The sequence below is a fragment of the Callithrix jacchus genome, chromosome 16 (assembly GCF_049354715.1).
Source record: "Callithrix jacchus isolate 240 chromosome 16, calJac240_pri, whole genome shotgun sequence".
NCBI classification, from domain to species: Eukaryota; Metazoa; Chordata; class Mammalia; order Primates; family Cebidae; genus Callithrix; species Callithrix jacchus.
The window spans coordinates 93,045,816-93,071,444 of record NC_133517.1 but is presented as its reverse complement, the minus strand read 5'-3'; the positions used below and the strand labels follow the sequence as shown (position 1 = coordinate 93,071,444).

Sequence of the window (25,629 nt, the reverse complement as noted above, 5' to 3'; positions counted from 1 at the left end):
TTTTGGCCCACTTTTTGATGGGATTGGTTTTTGTTTGTTTGTTTGTTTTTTTCTAATTTGTTTGAGTTCCTTGTAGATTCTGGATATTAGTCATTTGTCAGATGCATAGATTGTAAAGATTTTCTCCCACTTTGTCAGTTTTCTGTTTACTCTGCTGTTCAGTGCATGTTTTGTTAGTTATAGGTATATGGCTTTATTTCTAGGTTATCTATTCTGTTGCATTGGTCTGTATGTCTGCATTTATATAAATACCATTCTGTTTTATTTACTGTAGCCTTAAATTTGAAGTCAGGCGATGTGATGCCTGTAGTTTTGTTCATGTTGCTTAGAATTACTTTGGCTATTCTGGCTCATTTTTTGGTTCTATATGAACGTTAGAATTACCTTTTTTAATTCTGCAAAAAATGATGCTGATTACTTTAATAAAAATTGTGTTGAGTCTGTAGATTGCTTTTAACAGTGTGATCATTTTAATATTTATTCTTCCAATTCATGAGCATGAGATGTTTTTCCATTTGTTTGTGTCATCTACAATTTCTTTCATCATTGTTTTGTTGTTCTCCTTGCAGAGATCTTTCACCTCTGATACAGTTAGACTTTGTGTCCCCACCCAAATGTCATCTTGAATTGTAATCCCTGAGTGTTTAGGGAGAGACCTGTTGGAAAGTGATTGGATTTATGGGGATAGTTTCTCCTATGCTGTTCTCTTGATAGTGAGTTAATTCTTACAAGAATTTATGGTTTTATAAATGGTAGTTTTTTTCCTGTACTGACACACATTCACTCTTGCATGCTGCCATGTAAGACCTATCTCTCCTTCTCCTTCTGCCATGACTGTAAATTTCCTGAGGCTTCCCAGCCATACAGAACTGTAAGCCTCCTTCCTTTTGAAATTACCCATTGTTGGGTAGTTCTTTATAGCAGTGTGAGAACAAACTGATGCATTCTTCTTGGTGAAGCATATTCCTAGGTATTTTATGTGTGGTGAATCACAGTTGTTGACTTTTGTATGTTGAATCATCCTTGGATGCCTGGAATAAAACCCACTTGATTGTGGTGAATTATCTTTTTGAAAGGTTATTGGATTTGATTTGCTAGTATTTTTGAGGATTTTTGCATCTCAGTTCATCAGAGATATTGATCTCTGGCTGACTCTTTTTATTGTGTTTTCCTGGCTCTGATATCAGAGTGATACTGGTTTCATAACATGAGTCAGGGAGGATTCCCTCCTTCTTAATCTTTTGATGGTTTCAGTAGTATTGGTACCAGATCTTCTTTGAATGTTTAGTAGATTTCATGTGTTAATTCATCTGGTCTTGAGCTTTTTTTTGTTTGTTTGAAGATTTTTTCTTTTTTTTTTTTTGAGATGGCGTTTCACTCTTGTTGCCCAGGCTGGAGTGCAATGGCATGATCTCAGCTCACTGCAACTTTCACCTACTGGATCAAGTGATTCTCCTCCTTCAGCTTCCCAAGTAGCTGGGATTACAGGCATGCACTACCATGCCTGGCTAATTTTGTGTTTTTAATAGAGATGGGGTTTCTCCATGTTGGTCAAGCTGGCCTCGAACTCCCCACCTCAGGTGATCTGCCAGCCTCAGCCTCCCAAAGTGCTGGGATTGCAGACATGCGCCACCACACCCTGTCCTGTTTAAAGATTTTTTTATTGCTGATTCAATCTCACTACTCATTATTGATCCCCTGTAGGGGGTCATCAATTGTGCACCATTTTCTAGAGATTTGAATATTTAAGACCTTCATCTTTTAAATACAAGTTGAAAATATTAAAGATTCTATGAATCAGATGCCAGTTAAATTAATTTTTGTTTTATTTTATTTACGACAATATTTTCAACTTATATTTAAAAGGTGACAGTCTTAAATATTTTCAACAATCTTAATTGGATATTAAGATTACATGAAAATCTTTTAGATCCCAATTTGAGTCCTCAAAAAATTGAATGCCTGGGAAGTAGTTACAAAAGGAATAAACAAAAGAAAACATGTAAGATTAAAGAGTTTAAAGTGGGGAAAATGGGCCTAAAAGGAGAATAAACATTCTGAAGAGAAAGGGAGAAGGAAATTGGAGCCCCAGAAATATCAGTAGAGAATGAAGGGAAGGTAGTAGTGATATTAAAGGTGATACAAATGAAAATCTGGGGTATATGAATAAGAGTAGCTAGAAACAAGATGATTGATAGAGAAGGGCACTGGCAGCAGAGTGTGCCTTACAGTTGGAGGAACACCACCAAGAGAACTCACTGAGGAGGTAAAAGTGAATGGAAGGAAAAGTAAGATGGAAGAAGAATTGCTATTAACTGTAATGTTTCTGAAATTTTCTCATCAGCTTGAAAGAATAAAAATAGGCCAGGCATAGTGGCTCTCACTTGTAATCTCAGCACTTTGGGAGGCCAAGGTGGGCAGATCATGAGGTTAGGAGATTGAGGCCATCTGGCTAACATGGTGAAACGCTGTCTCACTAAAAATACAAAAAATTAGCCAGACGCGGTGATGCGCATCTGAATTGCCCGCTACTCAGGAGGCTGAGGCAGGAGAATTGCTTGAACCCAGCAGGCGGAGATTGCAGTGAGCCAAGATTGTACCATTGCACTCCAGCCTGGGTGACAAAGCGAGACTCTAATTAAAAAAAAAAAAGAGACGAACAAAAGGAAAGGAAAAAAGAATAAAAATAAGCTGTGAAAAAATGCATTTTTTTCAGTTTGATGTGAACTGTGGGGTCTGTATTGTTGAAATTTATTATTGAATTCATTCCTATGAAAATGAATTATTTTGAATTTTTGTTGCCTTTCTCTTTTAATAATCTACCAGTCTTTATGAGAGATCTGAGAGGTAAAAAATCACGTTCTTTGTCCACATTTTCCCCATAATCTTTTCAAGATCTACACTCAATTTTAAAATAAAATTATAGAGGCGAATACCTATACAAATGGTTAAATGGTGCTACCATATATTCCTAGACCGTCATTTAAACTTGCTATGTGTGAGACCCAAAAGCAGGACAGTACTTTTTAATCTTTTTCTACTCATCTAACACTGGCCTTTTTTCAGTTTTATATAAAATAATTTGGAGTCATTTAACTATGACTCTCAAAGTTGTCATACTAATATACAGATAATTGGCTTTTGCTAGGAAGGAAGCTATGGCGTTATTTTTAATTTTTTTAAATCACTGAATGAGCATTGCGATGTTAATTGATAAATTAAAATGAGCAAAATTGGATTTAAATTTAGTGTCTAACCAACTTCTTAGTTCATAGAGCACATTACTTTTTATTAAATTTCTACAAAAACTGCTGCTTCCTGCACCTTTGGGAAAACATTGCCTTTTTATTGAAGATTAAGACCCCTGTTATTGAATAATTGAAACGAAGTCACAGAATAGGCCTGTTAAACCATTACTATACATTTTGTGGTGAAAGTTTAAGCAGCACAATTATCAATAACAAGCACATAAACTTGTTATTCTAGAAATACTGCAATTCATATAGGAGAATGTGATTTATAAATGTCTAAATCCACCAGTTTTAAGCATAGTGCCCAGAAATGCCTTGGATGTAGTTTGCATTTTGTGTTCAGTATTGTGAGGCACTAATCAGCTAAGTACCATAATCCTCCTTACAGGGTACGTGCTTACTTGACCTGGAGCTATATACAGCCACATAGTAACAGCATTAAAGAATAACCTTTTTCTTAACAGATCCGTCACTAGAGGATTCTAGTGATTCTGTTTCTGTGTAAGTTTTCAGTAACTGAGTTTTGAAATAAAATGATTATAAGCAAGTAGAGACTTTCAAATCATCTGATTAAGGATGGCTCCTATGATTTTGCCAGAGCTACAAGGATTAAATGAAAGCACTGCCTGGCATACTGTTGATGTATTTTTGTCAACATGATGATTCATGCTCGACAGATGTGCATTGGTTGAACAAAAGGTAAAATAATTAAAATACATTATATATTAATTGTGATATGTAAAAATTTATATATTTTATGTTTTTGATAAATAGAAATTATTTATTAAAAGGTTTTTGTAGGAATTATAGAAATGGACCTTTGTTTTTCATGTTTTACAGGATCATATACTTATGTTAAATCCTTGATTTAATGTGTTTTAACAGCTTCAAATTTTAGCAATGTTATGTTTAAACTATATGGTTAGTTAGCATTGTGTAATTGTATTCATGAAGTATTATATTAGTTTATTTAGCAATATCTATGCTTTATAAAGATTTTTTAAAATGTAGGTTTTTTCTTTCAGATTATCGATTTTTCAAGTGTGATTTACATCCTTTTGTTTATAAAGTAACAATTTTTTAATGATCTCTACTAATGCTTATGAGTCAGAAATTTTCATATAGGTGGTACTTAACATCATAATATAAAATTTGAATTTACAAAAATTAGTAAATCTTCAAATTTTGCACTGTATATCCACTTTTGTCATAATTTTTAAAAATTATATATTTCTTCAGTTGAGTTAAAATATGTGAATATTACAATGTAGGTTTCCATGTAATCTTTCACTGTTTATGTTTTCAAATGTTCATTAGACCATATTTTCAGAGATTTGATTATTATTTTATCAATATGGTCAGTATTACAGGTGATATTAGTAACACAAATCACATAAGATGGTAAAGCCTATAAATATTAAAATGGAAGTTATGGGAAAAACATGATTAATTAATTTCTGGCATGTAAACCCTGGATGCCTTTGGAAAATCTGGAAGTGATTTTAATTGGGAAAGAAGCTTCTTTGGAGTTTTCCCATCAGTCAGTATGATTTTTGGACATGGAATTTTAAGGAGTCTAATTGGTAGGATTTCCTATGCAAACTATTTTGGGAAATTAGAATAACATTTATAATGGAATATCAGATGTGTTATACAAGCTACAATATTTAGAAATAGATTAAATAGTCCACATGACAAACAATTGTAAGCAAGGAATAGAAATAATATTTATTATGGTATATTTAGGATGTTTAAAATGTAATTTTCTATAAACCAGTTCTAATTAAGAACAGAATACTACGGTGACAGAAAAACCAATTCTAACACCACAGGTGGCAATATAGAGAACTAAAGTGAATTGATACTAGGTAAATATAACGTGAATATAAATATATACTCATATTGTTATAACAGAAATAGGGATTAATAGAATGCATAAGAGTAAAGATTTAAGGTACGATATGATGTCACAAATACATTTTATTCTAAAGAAAGGCCTACTTTTGGATTCTGCCTCTTACTTTCTCAAGATCTTTGAAGGATTAATTGAAATGAAAAAATCTAAGATGAATCATTCTTTTTCCTTTGAATTATAACAGATGAATTACATAGTGCTAAATGCCTTATGGTTCTTTAGAGAAGGGTATAAACTGTCAATGATATTTTTTTCCCTATTAAATACTTTCTACCTGGTGGTAATGAATGCTAAGGCTTGTTTATAAAGGCCAGTAGCAAAGATATGGACTAGAGACACAGTACTTGAATTTTCAGCGATTTTCTTTAGTTCTTTAAAGGAATATAATATCTATGAAATATAGTAATTTAAAATTTAAAGAACAATGTATCTGAAGTAATTCATTTTATAGTTGGTAAAGATTGTTTGATAGAATATTGATTATTTTGAAGTAATTGATTTCAGGTTCTTCATTGTTTGATATGTGTACTGTTAGAATGAAATCTTGCCTTGTTTCTGGCATAGTGTTAACGTACTGTAAGGTACTATACCTTAAAGTGCATTTCCAAAAACCTCAGTTGTGTAACAGTGAGAATAGTCATCCCAATTTCAGATTATAACCACTGTTCTATTTTTATAGTGGTTATAGTCTTAAATCCAGTATAAATCAACATCTACAGTATGATTAACCTGTTTCTGGCAAATTTCGTAATCTCTAGAACAATATGATCACTGAATTTAATACTGAATTCTACTTTCCTAAGATATGATTTTTAGAAAGCACTTAGATGGCTTCCTAGGGACTAATTATTAATAGTGTTTCTCTTGGAACTGAATTCCATAATAGGAAGTAACTATTCCTATTTATCAGTAAGATAAAATATAATCCCTTATTATAAAGACTTACTGTATTCACTTTATACGCTACTTACCTTCAAAACTTCATGTTAATTCCTTAAGATAGGAATGAAGTGTTCCTTTTTTTTCTTACTTCTTTCCTATAATACTCAGTTTGACATGAAATATATTATGGGAAATCCTTAATGCATTAAGCTTTCATGTAGGCGTATTAACTTGATGAACTTGTGGTATCAATATTATAAGATCATACTACCCAAGAAATGGAAGAGGGTTTTAGAATCATTCACCCAGAATAAGGGATGTGTCTTAATCATTTTTGTATTTCTAGTTTATATGATAGTGTGTGACATTTTTTTCTTACCTGATATATGTTTGTGATAGTAACGTATAAGTTACTATTGTAAAATCCGTGTTTCTCCATTTAAAGCACAAACTCCTAAGGATTTAATGGTTAGTTTGAAATAACTGGCTAACTGCAAAAGTAGGATTAAGAACTGCAGATGCCTTAAATCTAGTGTTCTTTTCATGATAGACTACTATCATGCTAGAGTGTTTTTTTTTGTCACATGTATAAAAATAATGACAAAAATAAAATGAATGATGCATAGTGCACACACGCATATACACAAAAGCATAGGGTGTTGTGTAGGTTAATACTATAAATTTTTTGAATGCTTTGTAAATTTTAAACTGTAGGAGTCTGTGGTTTTATGTAACAACTGTAATCTAAAGGATTTGTAATTAAGTCTTAAATGTTTTATATATAAATGTAAACACTAAAAATATATCCACTTCCTTTATTATAAAACATTTAAGGAATAAACTTATTTCTTCACTGTCTACAGTACTCATTCCTCTATAGCTAGCTCCTGGTTAGAGTTTATCCTGGCTTTCTACTTAGGTGAGATTTGAAAGGTGGAGAAGATACAGAAGCCATTCTTGTCAAGCATTAGTTATTGGCTAGCAGGTGGGCAGATGTAAAAGTCTTAGTGGCTCCTGGGCAAACTCCTGTTAATTGGCCACCCTGATGCTGTATGCAGCTGTGATAATTGCTGGCAGATTTCCATATACTCTTGACGTTCACAGCAGCTTTCTAATGTACTTTTAAAATTTTTTTTGGAGATGGAGTTTCGCTCTTGTTACCCAGGCTGGAGTGCAATGGCACGATCTCGGCTCACCGCAACCTCTGCCTCCTGGGTTCAGGCAATTCTCCTGCCTCAGCCTCCTGAGTGGCTGGGATTACAGGCACGTGGCACCATGCCCAGCTAATTTTTTGTATTTTTAGTAGAGACGGGGTTTCACCATGTTGACCAGGATGGTCTCGATCTCTTGACCTCATGATCCACCCGCCTCAGCCTCCCAAAGTGCTGGGATTACAGGCGTGAGCCCCAGCGCCCGGCCCTCTAATGTCCATTTTAAGAACCGTTGTCTTTGCATCTGCAGGCTAGAGTCATCGGCATTAACTTTCCTGGCCTTTATTCCTGTAGTCCATTCAACAGTTGTGTAGCTTCTGGTTCCTATATTAAAACCCTTCCTACCTGGAAAACCTAGAGTAACTTCTATTTTCATTAGGGAACCTAATTTATAGATTGGTACGGTGTATTCCAAATATAAGGGAAAAGGGGATTCTGTGACCCAGGGGAGATATTAGAGAAGAGTGCTGATTTTGCCAGGTTGGGTCTTTCAACTCTATCCTTTCTCTGCTCTTGCCTTTGGGCCAAGAAAACGTCAACTAAGAAATTCACAACTGAACTGTTGAATCTTAGTCACCTTTAACTTCAACTGACTTCGCTCTTTCATTATCTTCTGTTCATCTCCTGGCAAAATCCCCATAATAGTTTTCTAAACCTTTTCTGTTTTCTTCAGGATTCTAATCCTATTGCTTTTTATGACTAATGGTTGATATTACCTAAGTTTATTCCAGTGAAAAGGTTAGTGTGAATATTTTGTTAACAGAGTATTATGTGTGATTGCAATGTCCCCTAGGCTTACCAGTGTTAGAAGGGTGGGTTGAGAAGGTGATAAGCAGTTTCTTCCTTTGAGACTACAAGGAAACAATGAGGAGTCAGATGTGAAGACTGTGTAGATTAGTATCACCAAACTGGCCTTAATCTAAATGCAGATGGAACAAAAATAGCAGTTTTTTTCTGATTTCTAGGATTTTTTAAAATAAATTATTGTTTATCTATTTAAATTGCTTATCTTAAGGTAGCTCAGTAAAAAAGGGTTGGAGACATGATGATAAAATGAAAATTTAAGTGAACCAATTCTAGGAATGATCTAGACAGATGATGAGTGAAAAATGATTTTTAAGAGCCAGCACTTAGTTTTAGTCAGAAAGTTTTTCAACTCTTGAGCCAAATCAGTTTGGCTTCATTACATTTTCAGATAACTTTCATGTCAACATGTTAGGTGTAGAGAGGATGGAAGGAAATATTTTTCTAAGCTTCTGAATAATAGTTGGCAGATAATAGCAAGCCAAGCAAGGAAATTAGAATAAAGGTTATTTTATAGCAGCAGAATATCCTATTATCTAATTTTGGAGCATAAGCATATTCCAGATATAGTGTTTCAGGCACTTAATAACCACAACAAAGTACTTATTTGAACTGACTAAAATGAATACTACTAAAATCATTGTTATGGTATGCCTTTAAAATGAAATTTTAAAGAGGCAAAAGGACAGCTTAGTTATCCATCAACCTGCCCGCAAATCAATGAAATGTAAAATTGTTAAACTTTTTCTCCTCATTGTTCTTTTCCTTTGGTTACTTAGGAAAAGAAGTCCATCTGTGTCCAGAGATCAGAATAGAAGATACGACCAAAGGGAAGAAAGAGAGGAATATTCACACTATGCTACTTCCGATAGCGCAATGCCTAGATCTCCATCAGATTATGCTGATAGGCGATCTCAACATGAACCTCAGTTTTATGAAGACTCTGATCATTTAAGTTATAGGGACTCCAACAGGAGAAGTCATAGGCATTCCAAAGAATATATTGTAGATGATGAGGATGTGGAAATCAGAGACGAATATGAAAGACAAAGGAGAGAGGAAGAGTATCAGGCACGCTACCGAAGTGATCCGAATTTGGCCCGTTACCCAGTAAAGCCACAACCCTATGAAGAACAAATGCGGATCCATGCTGAAGTGTCCCGAGCACGGCATGAGAGAAGGCATAGTGATGTTTCTTTGGCAAATGCTGACCTAGACGATTCCAGGATTTCTATGCTAAGGATGGACCGACCATCAAGGCAAAGATCTGTATCTGAACGTAGAGCTGCCATGGAAAATCAGCGATCTTATTCAATGGAAAGAACTCGAGAGGCTCAGGGATCAAGTTCTTATGCACAAAGGACCACAAACCATAGTCCTCCTACCCCACGGAGGAGTCCACTACCTATAGACAGACCAGACTTGAGGCGTACTGACTCACTAAGGAAACAGCACCACTTAGAGCCTAGCTCTGCTGTAAGAAAAACAAAACGGGAAAAAATGGAAACAATGTTAAGGAATGATTCTCTCAGTTCAGACCAGTCAGAGTCAGTGAGACCTCCACCGCCAAAGCCTCATAAATCAAAGAAAGGAGGTAAAATGCGCCAGGTTTCGTTGAGCAGTTCAGAGGAGGAATTGGCTTCCACACCTGAATATACAAGTTGTGATGATGTTGAGATTGAAAGTGAGAGTGTAAGTGAAAAAGGTAAGCGTTCTAATCATACAATTTGCTGTAATTGATTAGGTAAATATTTTTTAATAGGCTGTATTTCTGAATGAAAATTTAATAGGCATTACTAGCTTTATTTTAAGTCTTTTAATTGTATTGAATGTGTCAAGAAATTTCAAGTTACGAAAAGTATCTTCTGTTGTTCATGTATAAGAACAACAGAATGATGTTCTATTGATTTTTAAAACTTGCTTTCTTGCTTTGTTTCTGAAAGTTTTCTTTTATCTCTTGACAGCGTATTTCAAAAATATTCATTAACTAGTTTTTAAAATGAGATATATATTTTGTCTCCTTATGAAAGTAACATGTTCATTATAAAACATCTGAAAAAGTTTTCAAAGCATGTAAATGAAATGCAAGTTATCCCTATTTCTTTTCCCCCATATAACCATTGTTAACCTTTTATTGTATTTCCTTATTTTTTTCCTATACATGTATGGTTTATAGATTTATAAAATTGATATGCTATGCATAATTTTATATACTGATGTTTTCAATTGATGTCCCATTATAAGTGTTTTTTTCAAGCCATTAGGTGTTTTTTAGAAATACATTTTAAATAGCTACACTAATATTCTGTTGTAAGATTATACCACAAACTGAATATTTCTTTATTTGGATCATTGCCCTAAAGAAATATTCAATTTACCAATGTAAGTAATATTATTATGGTTATTTTTATACAATTTTTGGCCTACATCTCTTATTTCAAAAATATATATTTGTACTTGGGATCATTTTAAACTTTAATTCAGATGACCAAATTGCTTCCCAAAAAGGTTGTAACATGCTTTACTCTTGTCTGATGTACTTGAGCTTTCAGTCTCAATGCACCAAATATTTGCTCATTGAATAACCACAAAAATGCCATCTGATTCTCATTTTAATTTGAATTTGATTGTAAAGTTGAATGTTTTATATGTTTATCTCCATTTAGTATCTTCTGTGAATTATCTATTTATTCCTTTAATTCCTTCCGACTATCTTTCTCTGTGTATTAGTTTTTCTCTTATTGATTTATAAGAGCTTTTTGTATATTAGGATTTCCCCCCATTTAACTGTACTTTGCCAAATACATTTCTCATTTGACGTTTAGTATTTTTTTTCTTTGGTTATTTGAAACCGTATCTTGTATCTTTGGTAATTTTTTTCCCATTATTTCTGTAAAGAGCAACTATAGATCTTAATTAGTTTTATTATGGAGTATATAGAAATATTATTTTCCCTAAGCTACAATACTTCCTTAAGTATATTTAATAATCTTTGGTTTGGTCATATTTCACATTTGCCAGAGTATATGATGATACTAAAAAATAAGAAAAGGATAGTTATCTTATCTTTGGTGGTTTGGTTTACACTGATTCTATCTAGTAGGTATTTCTGTTATGCTTTGCTAAAGTAATACCTTCACTTGTACAATATAAAAATGTAAAAATCCCAGAAATGTATCAATTCAGTGCTTTAAAGATTTTTTCGTATGTGATAGATATCCTTATCAGGACTTATGCCTTGGTTTAGTATTCTAAAATACCACTTATAAAAATCTCATATAAATAAAAAGCTATGTATTAGTTAAATTAAAATCCTATTTGAAACAAATTAGCAAAAGTAAAACATTTATCAAATATAGAAAAAAAATGCCTCTCCCATCTTTATTCTTCCTGAACTTGAACTTCTAAAAAAAACTCTTAAAGATAGTCCTCTTTCTCATTTATTTAATTATTTGTTTCACAGAGGACAGTTTCTGTCAACAGGTATTTGGCAGAAAACCACACTTTAATTTGAATTTGTAGGAATAAATTTGAGTGAAGTCATCTCTTTCTGTTTGACATTTCCCCAATAACTGAATTTAGCGAGGAGAAATTATAGCTGTTGAGACATTGGGATATTGTGGGAAAGAGATTGATTCATATGATGTCTTCACTTTTCATCATTAAAGTAGCATTTTTTATTATTTATAGAAAGTTGACAATTTGATTTGGGAATAAATTACCTTTAGAAGTATCTAATAATGTGATTCATCCTTGATAGTTAACTAATGTTTGAAACTTTTTCCTAATAGTTAAAGAAAGTTCGTTAATGAATTTTAAACATTTTTTCTGTATTTTTATATATAGTGACATCATTCTGATGAGAACCAACTGGAGGGATAGCATTAGGAGAAATACCTAATGTAGGTGAAGGGGGGATGGAGGCAGCAAACCACCATGGCATGTGTATACCTATGTAACAATCCTACAAGATCTGCACATGTACCCCAGAACTTAAAGTTTAATTTTAAAAAATCAAATTAAAAAATTAATTACCACTTTGCTTTGTTATCCCTACGCTAAACCACTCCAGAGAAGGTTTTTTTACAATTCAGGTATCTTTCTCGTTGTCTTTACTTTTCTGTTTCTTTTCAGTTTTGTGCATAATCTTTCAAAAATATGCAAGGCAAATTTGCATCAAGTTATCCAATTTCAAAATGTTAACCAATAATGTGTAGATAGCACCAGGCAACATTATCATTGCAGAATAATTTTTTTCAAGATTCTAGTATATCATAGCTTCTACTACGTAGCAGAATCTTTTCTGGTCTATAAATAATAAAATTCCTTGGCAATCAGCAGCAAGTTTATAATTTACTTTACCTAAATTTTTTTTTTCTCTGCTGTCTTTTTGGATCGTCTGATTTTCTCCTTCTTCTATCTTTAGCTTTATTGGTGTGTTACTGGCTTTGGATCATGTCTTACTCACTTGTCACTTCAGATGGATTTAATTATTTTAAATATACAGAATTTCACTCCAATTTATCATAGATGTCATTTCATCCAGTTTGTTCTGCTAAATGATGCTGCTAATTATAATTCATGAGTGACTGAGCCATTATTTGTGTAACAAAACCAGAGAGGTTTAATGGGAAGAGTATCGATTTTGAAGTAAAAGAGGATGATCAAACCCTGGTTGTGTTCTTCACTATGTGATTCTGTTCTATCTTTTTAATGACTCTAGTTCAGTTTCTTTACTTATAAATCTGTAAATCAGGATAATAGTGTCTTTATTGTTCAGTCATTGTAAGGATTAAATGAGACTATATACACAATACTCATCATACAGTATTCAAATCACTTTTGGATTACTTAATGTTCTGTGTTAGTTAAGACTTCTATAGGACAACTCTCAAAGAGTTTTGAATGAAAGTATAATTGTGTACATGTAGATGTGGTTTTGTTGGTTTCACCTCTTCCAAGATCTCTCCTACATTGAATGAGGCTTGTTTTCAGACTAAGAAGAATATGCTTATCTTGTTGAGATGTAATTCAGTGTCTCACTAAATACTGAACACCTATTTACTTATTTTTCTGCCAAGAACTCTTTCAGTGCCTAGAATTTGCAAGGTGTTGGATTGTATCTAGTGGAAAATGTAGAAATGAGTAACACATTTTTTTCTATCCTAGAAATTGAGAATCTAAAATAACTAGCAATATAAGGTAATTGTACTAAACAGGTACGCAGGACTTCAGAGGAATGAAGCATTAGCCATATTTACTGATTTTTCATGCTCTGTATTCTTATAACACCCATCATCTTTTAACTCAATGTGATATAGTTTGCTTTTTACAACACTAAATTAATCACTTTCCTGTACTTTGTATTGGGTTAGGAAATTGCAAATTGATATTTTTTCTTTTCCCTTTTTGCCTTTGGGTTATAGAAGGAGGTAAGTCTTAGATTGCAAATATCATAGTATTTCTGAATTTAAATATTTTAAACCTTCTTCCCAAGGTTTAAAATATATTTTTTCATAACCTTAAAAAACAACATTGAATTTGTAATTTTACCTACTATTTTCTTACTGAGTAGTCTGTACCAGGTTTCTCAACCTCAGCACTATTAACATTTGAGCCTGGATAATTGTTTTGTTGCGCTATCTCATGCATTGTAAGGTATTTAACAGCATCTCTGACCTCGACCCCACTAGATGCCAGTAGCACACATAATCACAGTTATGAAAGCCAAAAATATCCCCAGACATTGCCAGATATCTCTTGTGAGGCAAAGTTCGCCATCTCCAACCCTTGCCCTCATCCTTATCCCCTTCATTGGGTCTCCTCCCACTTCACTTTTAGAGCCAATTGAGAGGATCATAACCATTTTTTTTATTGCATTTTAGGTTTTGGGGTACATGAGCAGAACATGCAAGACAGTTGCCTAGGTACACACATGGCAGTGTGTTTTGCTTCCTTTCTCCCCTTCACCCACATTTGGCATTTCTCCCCAGGCCATCCCTCCCCAACTCCCCCTCCCACTGGCCCTCCCCTTTTCCCCCCAATAGACCCCAGTGTTTAGTACTCCCCTCCCTGTGTCCATGTGTTCTCATTTTTCATCACCCGCCTATGAGTGGGAATATGCGGTGTTTCATTTTCTGTTCTTGTGTCAGTTTGCTGAGGATGATGTTCTCCAGATTCATCCATGTCCCTACAAATGACACAAACTCATCATTTCTGATTGCTGCATAATATTCCATGGTGTATATGTGCCACATTTTCCCAATCCAGTCTATCATCAATGGGCATTTGGGTTGATTCCAGGTCTTTGCTACTGTAAACAGTGCTGCAATGAACATTCGTGTACATGTGTCCTTATAGTAGAACGATTTATAGTCCTTTGGATATATACCCAGTAATGGGATTGCTGGGTCAAATGGAATTTCTATTTCTAAGGCCTTGAGGAATCGTCACACTGTCTTCCACAATGGTTGAACTAATTTACATTCCCACCAACAGTGTAAAAGTGTTCCTTTTTCTCCACATCCTCTCCAGCATCTGTTGTCTCCAGATTTTTTAATGATCGCCATTCTAACTGGCGTGAGATGGTATCTCAATGTGGTTTTGATTTGCATCTCTCTGATGACCAGTGATGATGAGCATTTTTTCATATGATTGTTGGCCTCATATATGTCTTCTTTCGTAAAGTGTCTGTTCATATCCTTTGCCCACTTTTGAATGGGCTTGTTTGTTTTTTTCCTGTAAATCAGTTTGAGTTCTTTGTAAATTCTGGATATCAGCCCTTTGTCAGATGGGTAAACTGCAAAAGTTTTTTCCCATTCTGTTGGTTGCCGATTCACTCTAGTTACTGTTTCTTTTGCCGTGCAGAAGCTGTGGAGTTTCATTAGGTCCCATTTGTCTATTTTGGCTTTTGTTGCCAATGCTTTTGGCGTTTTGTTCATGAAGTCCTTGCCTACTCCTATGTCCTGGATAGTTTTGCCTAGATATCCTTCTAGGGTTTTTATGGTGCCAGGTCTTATGTTTAAGTCTTTAATCCATCTGGAGTTAATTTTAGTGTAAGGTGTCAGGAAGGGGTCCAGTTTCTGCTTTCTGCACATGTCTAGACCATTATTTTTTTTTAAAGAAAGATTAGAGTAAAAATATCAAAGTCAAGTGCACAGAGTAAAGGTAATTGTGTCCTATAAACTTTTGTTTTGTTACAATGTAAATATATATTTCTTTCTGTAGATGATGGCCAAAAATGTTTTAAAGCTAATCATTTAACATTAGAATGTTGTGACTCACTTGATGCTGGTGTTTCATGTTTAGATCCAGAGAAAGGTCTAGAAATTAGTTCAGTGGTGAATTAATATCTTGTATAATGTAGATTCTGAACTTTTCATTAAGCTATATCTTAATCTTAATATTATAATCCTGTGTAATTTTTCACTTTAATTAAATAGCCATGCTGTCAACTATTTGCCCAACTGCACAAAAGATATCCCATTTCATCTTCTTTAACTTAATGTCTGTTGTGGAGAGATTTAGTTTCTTCTGTGTTCCATGGCTTAATCTGACTAATTTTACCTGGTAGTTGCAGGCCTTTTATGTTTCCATATAAAATTTTGTGTAAAAAGTGTCCTAGAAAATGCAAGAATACATGTGTATGATAGTTTTCTAGCTATAAATTATAAAATGTTTGATGTTCAATTCTTATAGTCTTGAAAGTAGCACAACACAATTTTACTTATTTTGCAGAAGGAGAGGGTGAATGGAGATGGGGGTGGAGTAATTTGGAAAAAAGATGTAGCATAGGAGGAAGGAAAAATAGACTACACCTTTTAGATAGAAGCATGATCTTTTAAACTTTAAAAACAAACCCTAAAGATGTCAGCTTTGTAGTTGTCTGAGTTTAGATGTTGTCAGTATCATTAGTGAAATTTACTGCTTTACATAATCTCATAATTTTTTATAATTTTAAGTAATGAATTTACTCTATGTTTGTAAGGAAATTAGGCTGTTGAAGATAATGTACATTAGCAGTGTGAGAAAAATATTAATTTATAGTATTTAAGACTATAAACATCTAAGGAATTCTAAACCAATTGGACTAAAAAATTTTAGGGCAAGTTGTAATAATGAGAATATGTTAAAAATTCTGAGATAGCTAGATAACTTTTTTTTTTTTTAATTTGAGACAGGGTCTCACTCTGTTATCTAGACTGGAGTGCAGTGGCGTAATCATAGCTCACTGCAGCCTTGACCTCTTTGGCTCAAGCAATCTTTCTGTCTCAGCTCCCCAAGTAGCTGGGACCACAGGCTTGTGCCACCATGCTCAGCGAATTTTTAAATTTTTATTAGAGATGAGGTCTTATATTACTATGTTGCCCATGCTGATCTTGAACACCTGGGCTCTGACAGTCCTTCTCCCTCAGCTTCCCAATGTGCTGGGATTACAGTTGTGAGCGGGAATAAAATTTACTAAGATTTTCACAAGTAAAGTTTTTAAAAGTCAAAGATTGATTACTCTCATATATTCACACCACCTATGGGTAAAACAATCTTATGCTAAATAATTATTCCAATTTTAATGTGATTCTTAGGACTTTACCCTTAAATAAAAAGGAGTCAATGACATTGATGTTAATGAATATAATTAATTACTCTGTTGCTATATTAGGCAATATTATAAAATTATTTCATCATAGTTTTCCTAAAATTAAAATAATTTTTACTTGAGAAATCAAGTTGCAAATACATATTATGATTTGAGACTTGAAATTATATAACATAAATATAAGCAGATTAAGAGGCTAAACTAATTCAAAATTAACTTGTCAAGTGCACAACCAGAAGGTAAACTTACAAATAGGAACAAAGGAGAATTTTTTGTTTCCTAACAAATTGTGGGATTTAACATTTTAAAGATGGTAATGCTTTCCCTTTTCGTAAATATTTTCTTATTAAAAATGAATGAAATACCACATGAAACATTTGCCTACAGAAAAATTACTGTTTTTAATGGAAAACTTATTACCCAAGTATATACTAAGAAAAATAAACTTATAGATTTCAGTGTGTGGGATATATGGCAGGGTCCTTAGCTAATTAAATGAAAAACTAAAAGCAAAATTAACCTATAGACCAGTTATCAAAGTTAGTTTGTAATATAAAAATGTCAATTTTTAATTGAAAGTGAAGTCTGTTATGCTGGATTCGAATTTGGTACAGGATGCCTAGATTTTAATATTTAGTAGAGCTTTAAAAATTGATGATTAAATTTGTTCAATGGATAGAAAAATGTATACTTTTGTGAAGAATATATTATTATTATATTATTAATTGATGAGAGACATAAAAGAGAAAATGCCTTAATGGTGTATAGGCCATTTATATTTGAGTTTAAAAAGCATTGAAATATCAGACAAGTTGGGTCTAAGAATAATTCAGTATTTCAAGAGGTTTAGAGTAGATTAATTGATTTATTTATTCATTATTTCTTTCAACTAAAATATATCAAATACCAATAATCTTTGGTACTAGAATATGAAACATGAAATAAGATTGCATTTTTTCTTGCCCTGGAATTCCAGCTTTGGGGTACAAGAGTGAGATCTTGAACTTGAAATTTGATTGCATATATGGTAGTTGAGTCCTCCTAGAAAATTGTGTCTGGGATAGCCTTTTATTTTTGTTTGCCTGTGCTAGAAATACTACATAAGTGAAAGGATTTTAGAGTTTGTTTAGCAGCAAAACAATTTGACTTCTTATTTAAGCCTCAACGTTTTGGATGTACAGTGTAATTTTACTGCATGTGGGAGATCATCTATTTATTAGGAAGTTTCACTTGAGAAAATGATCAAATAATACAGTTTAGATCAGGTATAAATAAAATATGGTTTGTATGCTCAATTCAGCTCATCACCTTTTCTGTATATCTCTTTTTTGAGCTGGGAATGTTTTTTACATTTTTTTAAAATTGGACTTTAGGTTCTGGGGTACATGTGCAGATCATGCAGGATTGTTGTATAGGTACACACATGGCAATGTGGTTTGCTGCCACCATCCCCCCATCACCTACATCTGGCATTTCTCCCCATGTTATCCCTCCCCAACCTCCTCACCCCGCTGCTGTCTCTCCCTTGGCCCCCCTCCAACAGACCACAGTGTGTGATGCTCCCCTCCATGTGTTCTCATTGTTGAACACCCAGCTATGAGTGAGAACATGCGGTGTTTGATTTTCTGTTCTTGTGTCAGTTTGCTGAGAATTATGGTTTCCAGATTCATCCATGTCTCTACAGAGGACATAAACTCATCATCTTTTCATGGCTGCATAGTATTTCACGGTGTATATGTGCCACATTTTCCTTGTCCAGTCTATCCTTGATGGGCATTTGGGTTGGTTCCAGGTCTTCGCTATTGTAAATAGTGCCACTATGAACATATGTGTGCATGTCTTTATAACAGAATGATTTATAATCCTAAGGGAATATACCCGGCAATGGAATTGCTGGGTCAAATGGAATTTCTATTTCTAGGTTCTTGAAGAAGCGCCACACTGTCTTCCACAATGGTTGAACTAGTTTACACTCCCACCAACAGCGTAAAAGTGTTCCTATTTCTCCACATCCTCTCCAGCATCTGTTGTCTCCAGATTTTTTAATGATCGCCATTCTAACTGGTGTGAGATGGTACCTCAATGTAGTTTTGATAATATGATCTTTAGAGAAAAAGTTCACTGATCTCTGGATTATAGTATAGTATGCATTGTTCATTTTAGATAAAGTTACATTGAGATCAGTTGATATTTTCTAAAAAAGAGCAAATCAGTAATACTTTTTTAACTTTTAAAAACTTTAAAAAATATTAACTCAAAAATTAAACATTCTTATAATTTATTATGCCTGTATCTGTTGGACATTTATTTTCTTCAGAACTTAAATTACATTGCTTCACTTTTTATGCAATATAATTTATTTTAAGAAATAAAAATTGTGTATACTCTCAATATAGAATTTAGTTGTTTTTAGCAATTTTGCTGTCAGTGATGAGACAGAGTAGAGTGAAACAGGTCTCTGGTTTTAAATGTCTGTTCAGATATTTACTAGCTATGTGACCTGGATCACTTTCTTTGTCTTTATAATATTTACTTTTCTCACCTGTAAAATGGAGATAATAGTACTTGTATGAGAAGCTTATAGCAAGGACTAAATGGCATAAGTAAGGGAGAGGGACAACTGGATACGAGGAAAATTGGGAGTGAGTGGTATTGTTGCAAGTAAGAGGAGAGTACTTTATTCAGGGAATATGATAAAATATGATACATTCTGAAAGATTTAGTAATTTCAGGATAGTAAAATATGTATTGGATTGACAACATGGTGGTGATCTTGACAGGATCTGATTCAATTTGATGATTAGGATGGATGCCAGACTGGCTGAAGGCAAAGAGTATATAAGATGTAAGGAAGTGAACATGGCACATTGACACTGCATGGGAATGGATTTTGAGGATCTAAGACAAAAGGACATGCCTAGGTAGCATAACTCTCCCAAAGGGGAGAATTAGGGTTAATGCGTAGCTGGGATCACAAATTTGTACTCATTGGCCAGAAAGTGGTTCTTTTTGGCTGTTTTTCTTTTTAGGATACATCTCCTGGAAAGGCTTTTTGAGAAAATAATTTGGAGCATGGGGGAAGTGTATTTTAGAGCAGAAGCGCAGCTCAGTATATTGCCATACACAATTCCATTCTCCATGGAACTGCTTATCTGTCTTTTTTTGCAGAGGGTGCATAGTACTTTGAATAACTCTTTCAGGAGCAAATAAAGTGAGATTGACATAGAAAGTTCAAGCATGGACTCTTATAGTACAAGACTAATATTAATTCTTTTAACAAAAGACCTAAGGAAATAAAGGAAAGGTTTAATTTTATAGAAATCTAATATGCTCCTGACACTTACCTTTTGTCCAAATCTTGAGATATATAAATGTATCTGTTTATTAGTGGAGTGGGCTATTGAATAAAATATAGGGATCCTTGACAATTATGAACTTAAGTGAATGAATTATCAAGATTGATTATTCTCTTTTAGTGAGTATCTTTCAAAAAATATACTAAATAAAAGGATGTTAAAATTCTACATTCATAACAAATGGGCAAGAATGGAATATTTTGCAGTCTCTTCAAACCAAATGCATTTTAGATATGATTAAATCTTATAAAATGGTACATGTATTTAGAAGTATGCATGTGCGCACACACAATGTTGAATCAACAGATTAATTTTCTATTTTATTCTGACAGATGATTGTACAAGCCATTTTATTACAGCACATCCTGTTCTGCATATGATTGTAATTTTTAAAAGAAAAAATTATATCCCATGTAATTTTTGTTTCCTGTGGGGCTACTGACCTTTGGTTTGCAATTGAGGATATCTAGTGTTTGAATTAACCTAGAGTTTGGGTCTCACAATGTATTCTTGAGATAGAAAAAGAGGGGGAGCTCTCATAATTTTATTGAGGAAACAGGAAATACAGTGGACCCTTGACCAATACAGGGATTAGGGATGCCGACCTCCTACACTATTGAAAAATCTGCATATAATATTGACTATCCAGTAGTTTAACTACCAATAACCAGCCTGCTGTTGACTGGAAGCCTTACTGATAACACATATTTTGTCCATTTTATTTATTCTAGACTGTATTCTTACAAGAAAGTAATCTAGAGAAAAGAAAATGTTATTAAGAAAGTCAAAAGGGGCCGGGCGCGGTGGCTCAAGGCTGTAATCCCAGCACTTTGGGAGGCCGAGGCGGGTGGATCACGAGGTCAAGAGATCAAGACCATCCTGGTCAACAACATGGTGAAGCCCCGTCTCTACTAAAGATACAAAAAATTAGCTGGGCGTGGTGGTGCGTGCCTGTAATCCCAGCTACTCAGGAAGCTGAGGCAGGAGAATTGCCTGAACCCAGGAGGCGGAGGTTGTGGTGAGGCGAGATCGCGCCATTGCACTCCAGCCTGGGTAACAAGAGCGAAACTCCATCTCAAAAAAAAAAAAAAAAAAAAAGAAAAAAGAAAAAAAGAAAGTCAAAAGGAAGAGAAAATATATTTACTACTCATTAAGTGGAAGTGGATCATCACAAAGGGCTTCATCCTTGTCATCTTTACATTAGTAGGCTGAGGAGGAGGAGGAGGGACTGGTCTTTTTTTCTCAGGGGTGTAAGAGATGGAAAAGATGGAGGAGGTGGAAGTGGAGGTAGAAGAGGCAGGCATACCCAGTGTAACTTTTATTGAAAAAAATTGCATATAAATAGACCCATGCAGTTCAAATCTGTGCTATTCAAAGGTCAGCTGAGCTGTGTGTTTTTCTAATTTTGAACTTTTGACATTTCCCCAAAGTCATCATGATACAAATTGCAGCAAATTATACCTTTATATTTATTTGATTCCACAAATTTAAGGGGCCAGTTCTAGTTACTAAGCCATGTACTTAAATCCTGTGGTGTAGAAGACATAATGTCTTTTTTTTTTTAATCTGGGAAATTTTATTTATCTTTATTTTTGGTAAGTAATTTTTTGGATATAGAGTTCTTGGTTGACAGGATTTTTATTTTGTTTCTTTTTCAGATCTTTGATATGTCATTTCATTTTTTTTTCTGGCCTCTATTTTTTCTGTTGAGAAGTCAGTTGTTTATAGTATTTGTTGTTCCTCTTTCATGATGACTCTATCTCTTGCTATTTTCACTATTTTCTCTTTGTCTTTTGATTTTAGCAAACTATAAGTTGTCTAGATGTGAATCTTTTGTGTATTTCATACTTTGTGATCATTTAGCTTCTTGAGTTTGAATAGCCCTTTTTTAAATTTGGAAAGTTTTCTGCCATTACTTCAACTGCTTTTTCTTCCCATATTACCTCCTAGGAATTTTATTACGTGTATTTCATATGCTTGATATGTTTCTAAGGCTAAGGTTCTTTTTTTTCCTTTTTCAATATTCTTTTCCTCTTTAGAGTGTGTAATTTCTATTGATCTATGTTAGAGTATACTAATTGTTTTGTCTGCCTCTCAAATCTGCTGTTGAGCTCATGTAGTAAATACTTCATTTTGACTGTTGTATTTTTAAACTCTAGAGTTTTTGTTTGTTTCTTTTTATTTTCTATCTGTTGAGAACCAGTACTTACTGAGTTATTGTTATCAGATTTTCCTGTAATTCCATGACAAGGATCTTTTCATTTTTGAACATATTTTAATAGTTCATTTTTGAACATATTTTAAAGCATTTTAATAGCTGCTTTAAAATCTTTTGTCTGCTAAATCCAACATCTGTTCCACTGAGAGTCAGTGTCTTAGTCATCTCAGGCTTATACCAAATTACCATAGAATGGGTAGCTTAAAAAGCAGATATTTATTTTTTACAGTTCTGGAGTTTGGGAAGTTTGAGATTAAAGTGCTGGCAGATTCAGTGTCTAGTAAAGGCCATCTTCCCAAGTTGCAAATGGCTCTTTATGCTGTATTCTTACATGATGTGGGAGAGATAATCTCTCTTGTGTTTCTTCGTATAAAATACTAATTCCATCCTGAGGGCTTCACTCACATGACCTCCCAAAGGCTTCACTTCACAAACTGTTATACTGGGGATTAAGGCTTCAACACATGAATTTGGGAGGGAAGCATGCAAACATTTAGTCCATAGCAGTCAGTTTCTTTGACTGATTTTTTTCCTAGTTATGAGTAATGTTTTCCTATTTCTTGGAATGTCTTATAATTTTTGGTTGAAAATTGGGCATTTTAATTGATGGTTATGTAATAACTCTGGAATCTTATAGATTTTCCTGGGGATTATGTTTTCTCTTTCTTTTTTTAGTAACTTCCTTGGACTTAAAATGTAGAATTTGTCTCCCCATGGTATGTGTCTACTGAAGTCTCTACTCTTTGGGTCATGACTCATATTGTTAGTGAAAGATTTGGACAGAAGTTGTGCTCAAATATCTTGAATTTGAAAGATTCCAGCTTATTCCAGCCATTTAATCTGTGTGTGATATACTGATACATTTAAAGTTCAGCCAGTTTTCAAGTAACCCTTGGGTTTTACTTTCTACCATGCTCTCTCAGGATATCCCCTGTGACTAAGAAATGGCATAATTTCTTAGCCTGATACGTGTGGAAAGTGTATTTCACTTTTCTGAGGGTCTCTTATTTCCATGGTCTTCCTGTCTAATTTCTGGCTGGTCTACTTCGCGCTTTGTTTGAATATAGCCTATGGCTAGGAAAAGTGCTGTTTTTCTGTTTCTTACTGGCTTTGCCTCTTTTGGCTGACAAAATCTGGGGGTTTCAGCTTCCTTCCAAATCAAGTTTATGTCTTCTGGTAGCAAAGCTGCTGGTTTTCCCAGCCATCCTCATAGTGACAGATTTATTGATCCTTTCAGTAGACCCCTCCCATGTATGTCCTATGGTAGAAGAAAGTTATGCAGGCCACCCTAGGTAAGAAGGTAACATATGTCTGTTGTTATTATCTGAAGCTCTAGAAGTTTTTCCCAATTTGGTATCTGCTTTTGTTTGGTTTTCACAGCCATACAAATTGTTGTTACCAAATTTTCCAGACTTATGCTTGATTTTTGTGAAGAGAACTCAACACTTTGTGCCACTACCTACAAGTACTACCTTTTGCATGATTTTGTGAGTCTGGAATTCAGTCAATGTTCAACTAGGTAGTTTTTCTTCATATGATGCTACAAAAGTTAACACTGGTGGAGTTTAGCTGGTGGTATGAGCTCATCTAAAGGCTCCAAAATGACTTCTTTTGCACATCTGGCACCTTAGCAGGTATGGTTAGCTGGGATTCTGAACCAGTTGGTCTCTCTCTAACATAGCAGTTTCCAGTTAGTAGGACTTCTTATATGATGCCTCAGGGCTCAGAGAGATATAATTCTGTGACACCACTTATTCTGTCCTAGCTTTGGACTCATGTGGCATCATTCCTGCCGTATTCTATTTGTTATTAAAAAAAAAGCTCACAGAAAATACAGGGAGAAGAGTCTTCAGAAGGACATGAGAGATGGTTTGTATAAGGACCATCCAAAGAACCCAGCTATCCCAAGGGCTTCAAAGCATGATACAAACATCTTTTTTTCCCTTATTCCCATGGATATTTTCACAAACCACTTTTCCAGACCTCTTTTTTGTCAATCTTGTCAGTTTTTTATCTTGTTGGCCTATTATTAGTCAAGCTATTTACCCTTGCCTATGTGTTTGTATATATTCTTACTTCATAGCACCTTTTTTTTTTTTTAACACAAAATGGATGGCCATCTGAAGCCCTGCCCTATTTTCTTCATTGCTTTCTTTCAGGGCCACTCTTAAATAGGGCTGTGGTGCAGCAACAGTCCACTTTTGGCTTTTATACACATGCCAAGCTATCCCATCAGTGAACCGGACATGATGTTTCCAAGCTGGAAAATATTCTTCAGGATATTATTCAAGAAAACTTTCCTAACCTAGTAAGGCAGGACAATGCTCAACTCCATGTAATACAGAGAACACCACAAAGATATTCCTCAAGTAGAGCAACCCCAAGACATATAATCGTTAGATTCACCAGGGTTGAAATAAAGGAGAAAATTCTAAGGGCAGCTAGAGAGAAAGGTCAGGTTACCCATAAAGGGAAGCCTATCGGACTCAAAGCAGATCTCTCAGCAGAAACTCTACAAACTAGAAGAGAGTGGGGGTCAATATTCAATATCCTCAAAGAAAAGAATTTTCAATCCAGAATCTCATATCCAGCCAAACTAAGTTTCATAAATGAAGGAAAATAAAATTTTTTGTGAACAAGCAAGTACTCAGAGATTTCATCACCACCAGGCCTGTTTTACAAGAGCTTCTGAAAGAAACACTATATGCAGAAAGGAACAACCAGTATCAGGCATCCCAAATACTAACCAAAAGATAAAGAGTATCTCCATAATGAAGAATATATATCAATTAATGGGTAAAATAGCCAGCTAGCATTAAATGACAATATTAAACTCACAAATATCAATATTAATCCTAAATTTAAATGGATTAAATGCCCCAGTCAAAGACACAGACAGGCAAATTGAATAAAAAGTCAAAACCCATCATTATGCTGTTTCCAGGTCCATCTCATAAGCAGGGGCACACAAAGACTCAAAACAAAGTGTTGGTGGAAGACTTACCAATCAAATGGAGAGGAAAAAAAAAACAACAAAAAACAGGAGTTGTAACTTTCCTCTCTGACAAAATAGACTTTAATAGTAACAAAGACTAAAAGAAACAAAGAAGGACATTACATAATGGTAAAAGGATCAATGCAACAAGGGGAGTCAATGATCGTAAATATATATGCACCCAATATAAGAACACCCAGATACATAGGACAAGTTCTTAATGACTTATGAAGAGACTTGGACTCCCGCACAATAATAGCAGGAGACTTTGACACCATATTGTTAATATTCGATGGATCAACAAGATAGAAAATTAACAGGACATCTATGATTTGAACTCAGACCTGGAACAAGTAAGCTCAGTGAATATTTATAGAATTCTTCACCCCAGGTCCACAGAA

General features: G+C 34.2%; 1 protein-coding gene across 48 annotated transcripts in view; it reads left to right on the top strand.

The window, feature by feature from the left end:
- Window positions 1-25,629, top strand: part of RIMS2 (regulating synaptic membrane exocytosis 2) — a 724,815-nt gene that overhangs the window by 353,341 nt on the left and 345,845 nt on the right. For all 48 annotated transcript variants that reach the window (XM_078353414.1, XM_078353401.1, XM_035276348.3 and 45 more), the window contains one exon: window positions 8,843-9,768. In XM_078353414.1, coding sequence (XP_078209540.1) covers window positions 8,843-9,768 — 926 coding nt within the window. The remainder of the gene's footprint in view (window positions 1-8,842; window positions 9,769-25,629) is intronic.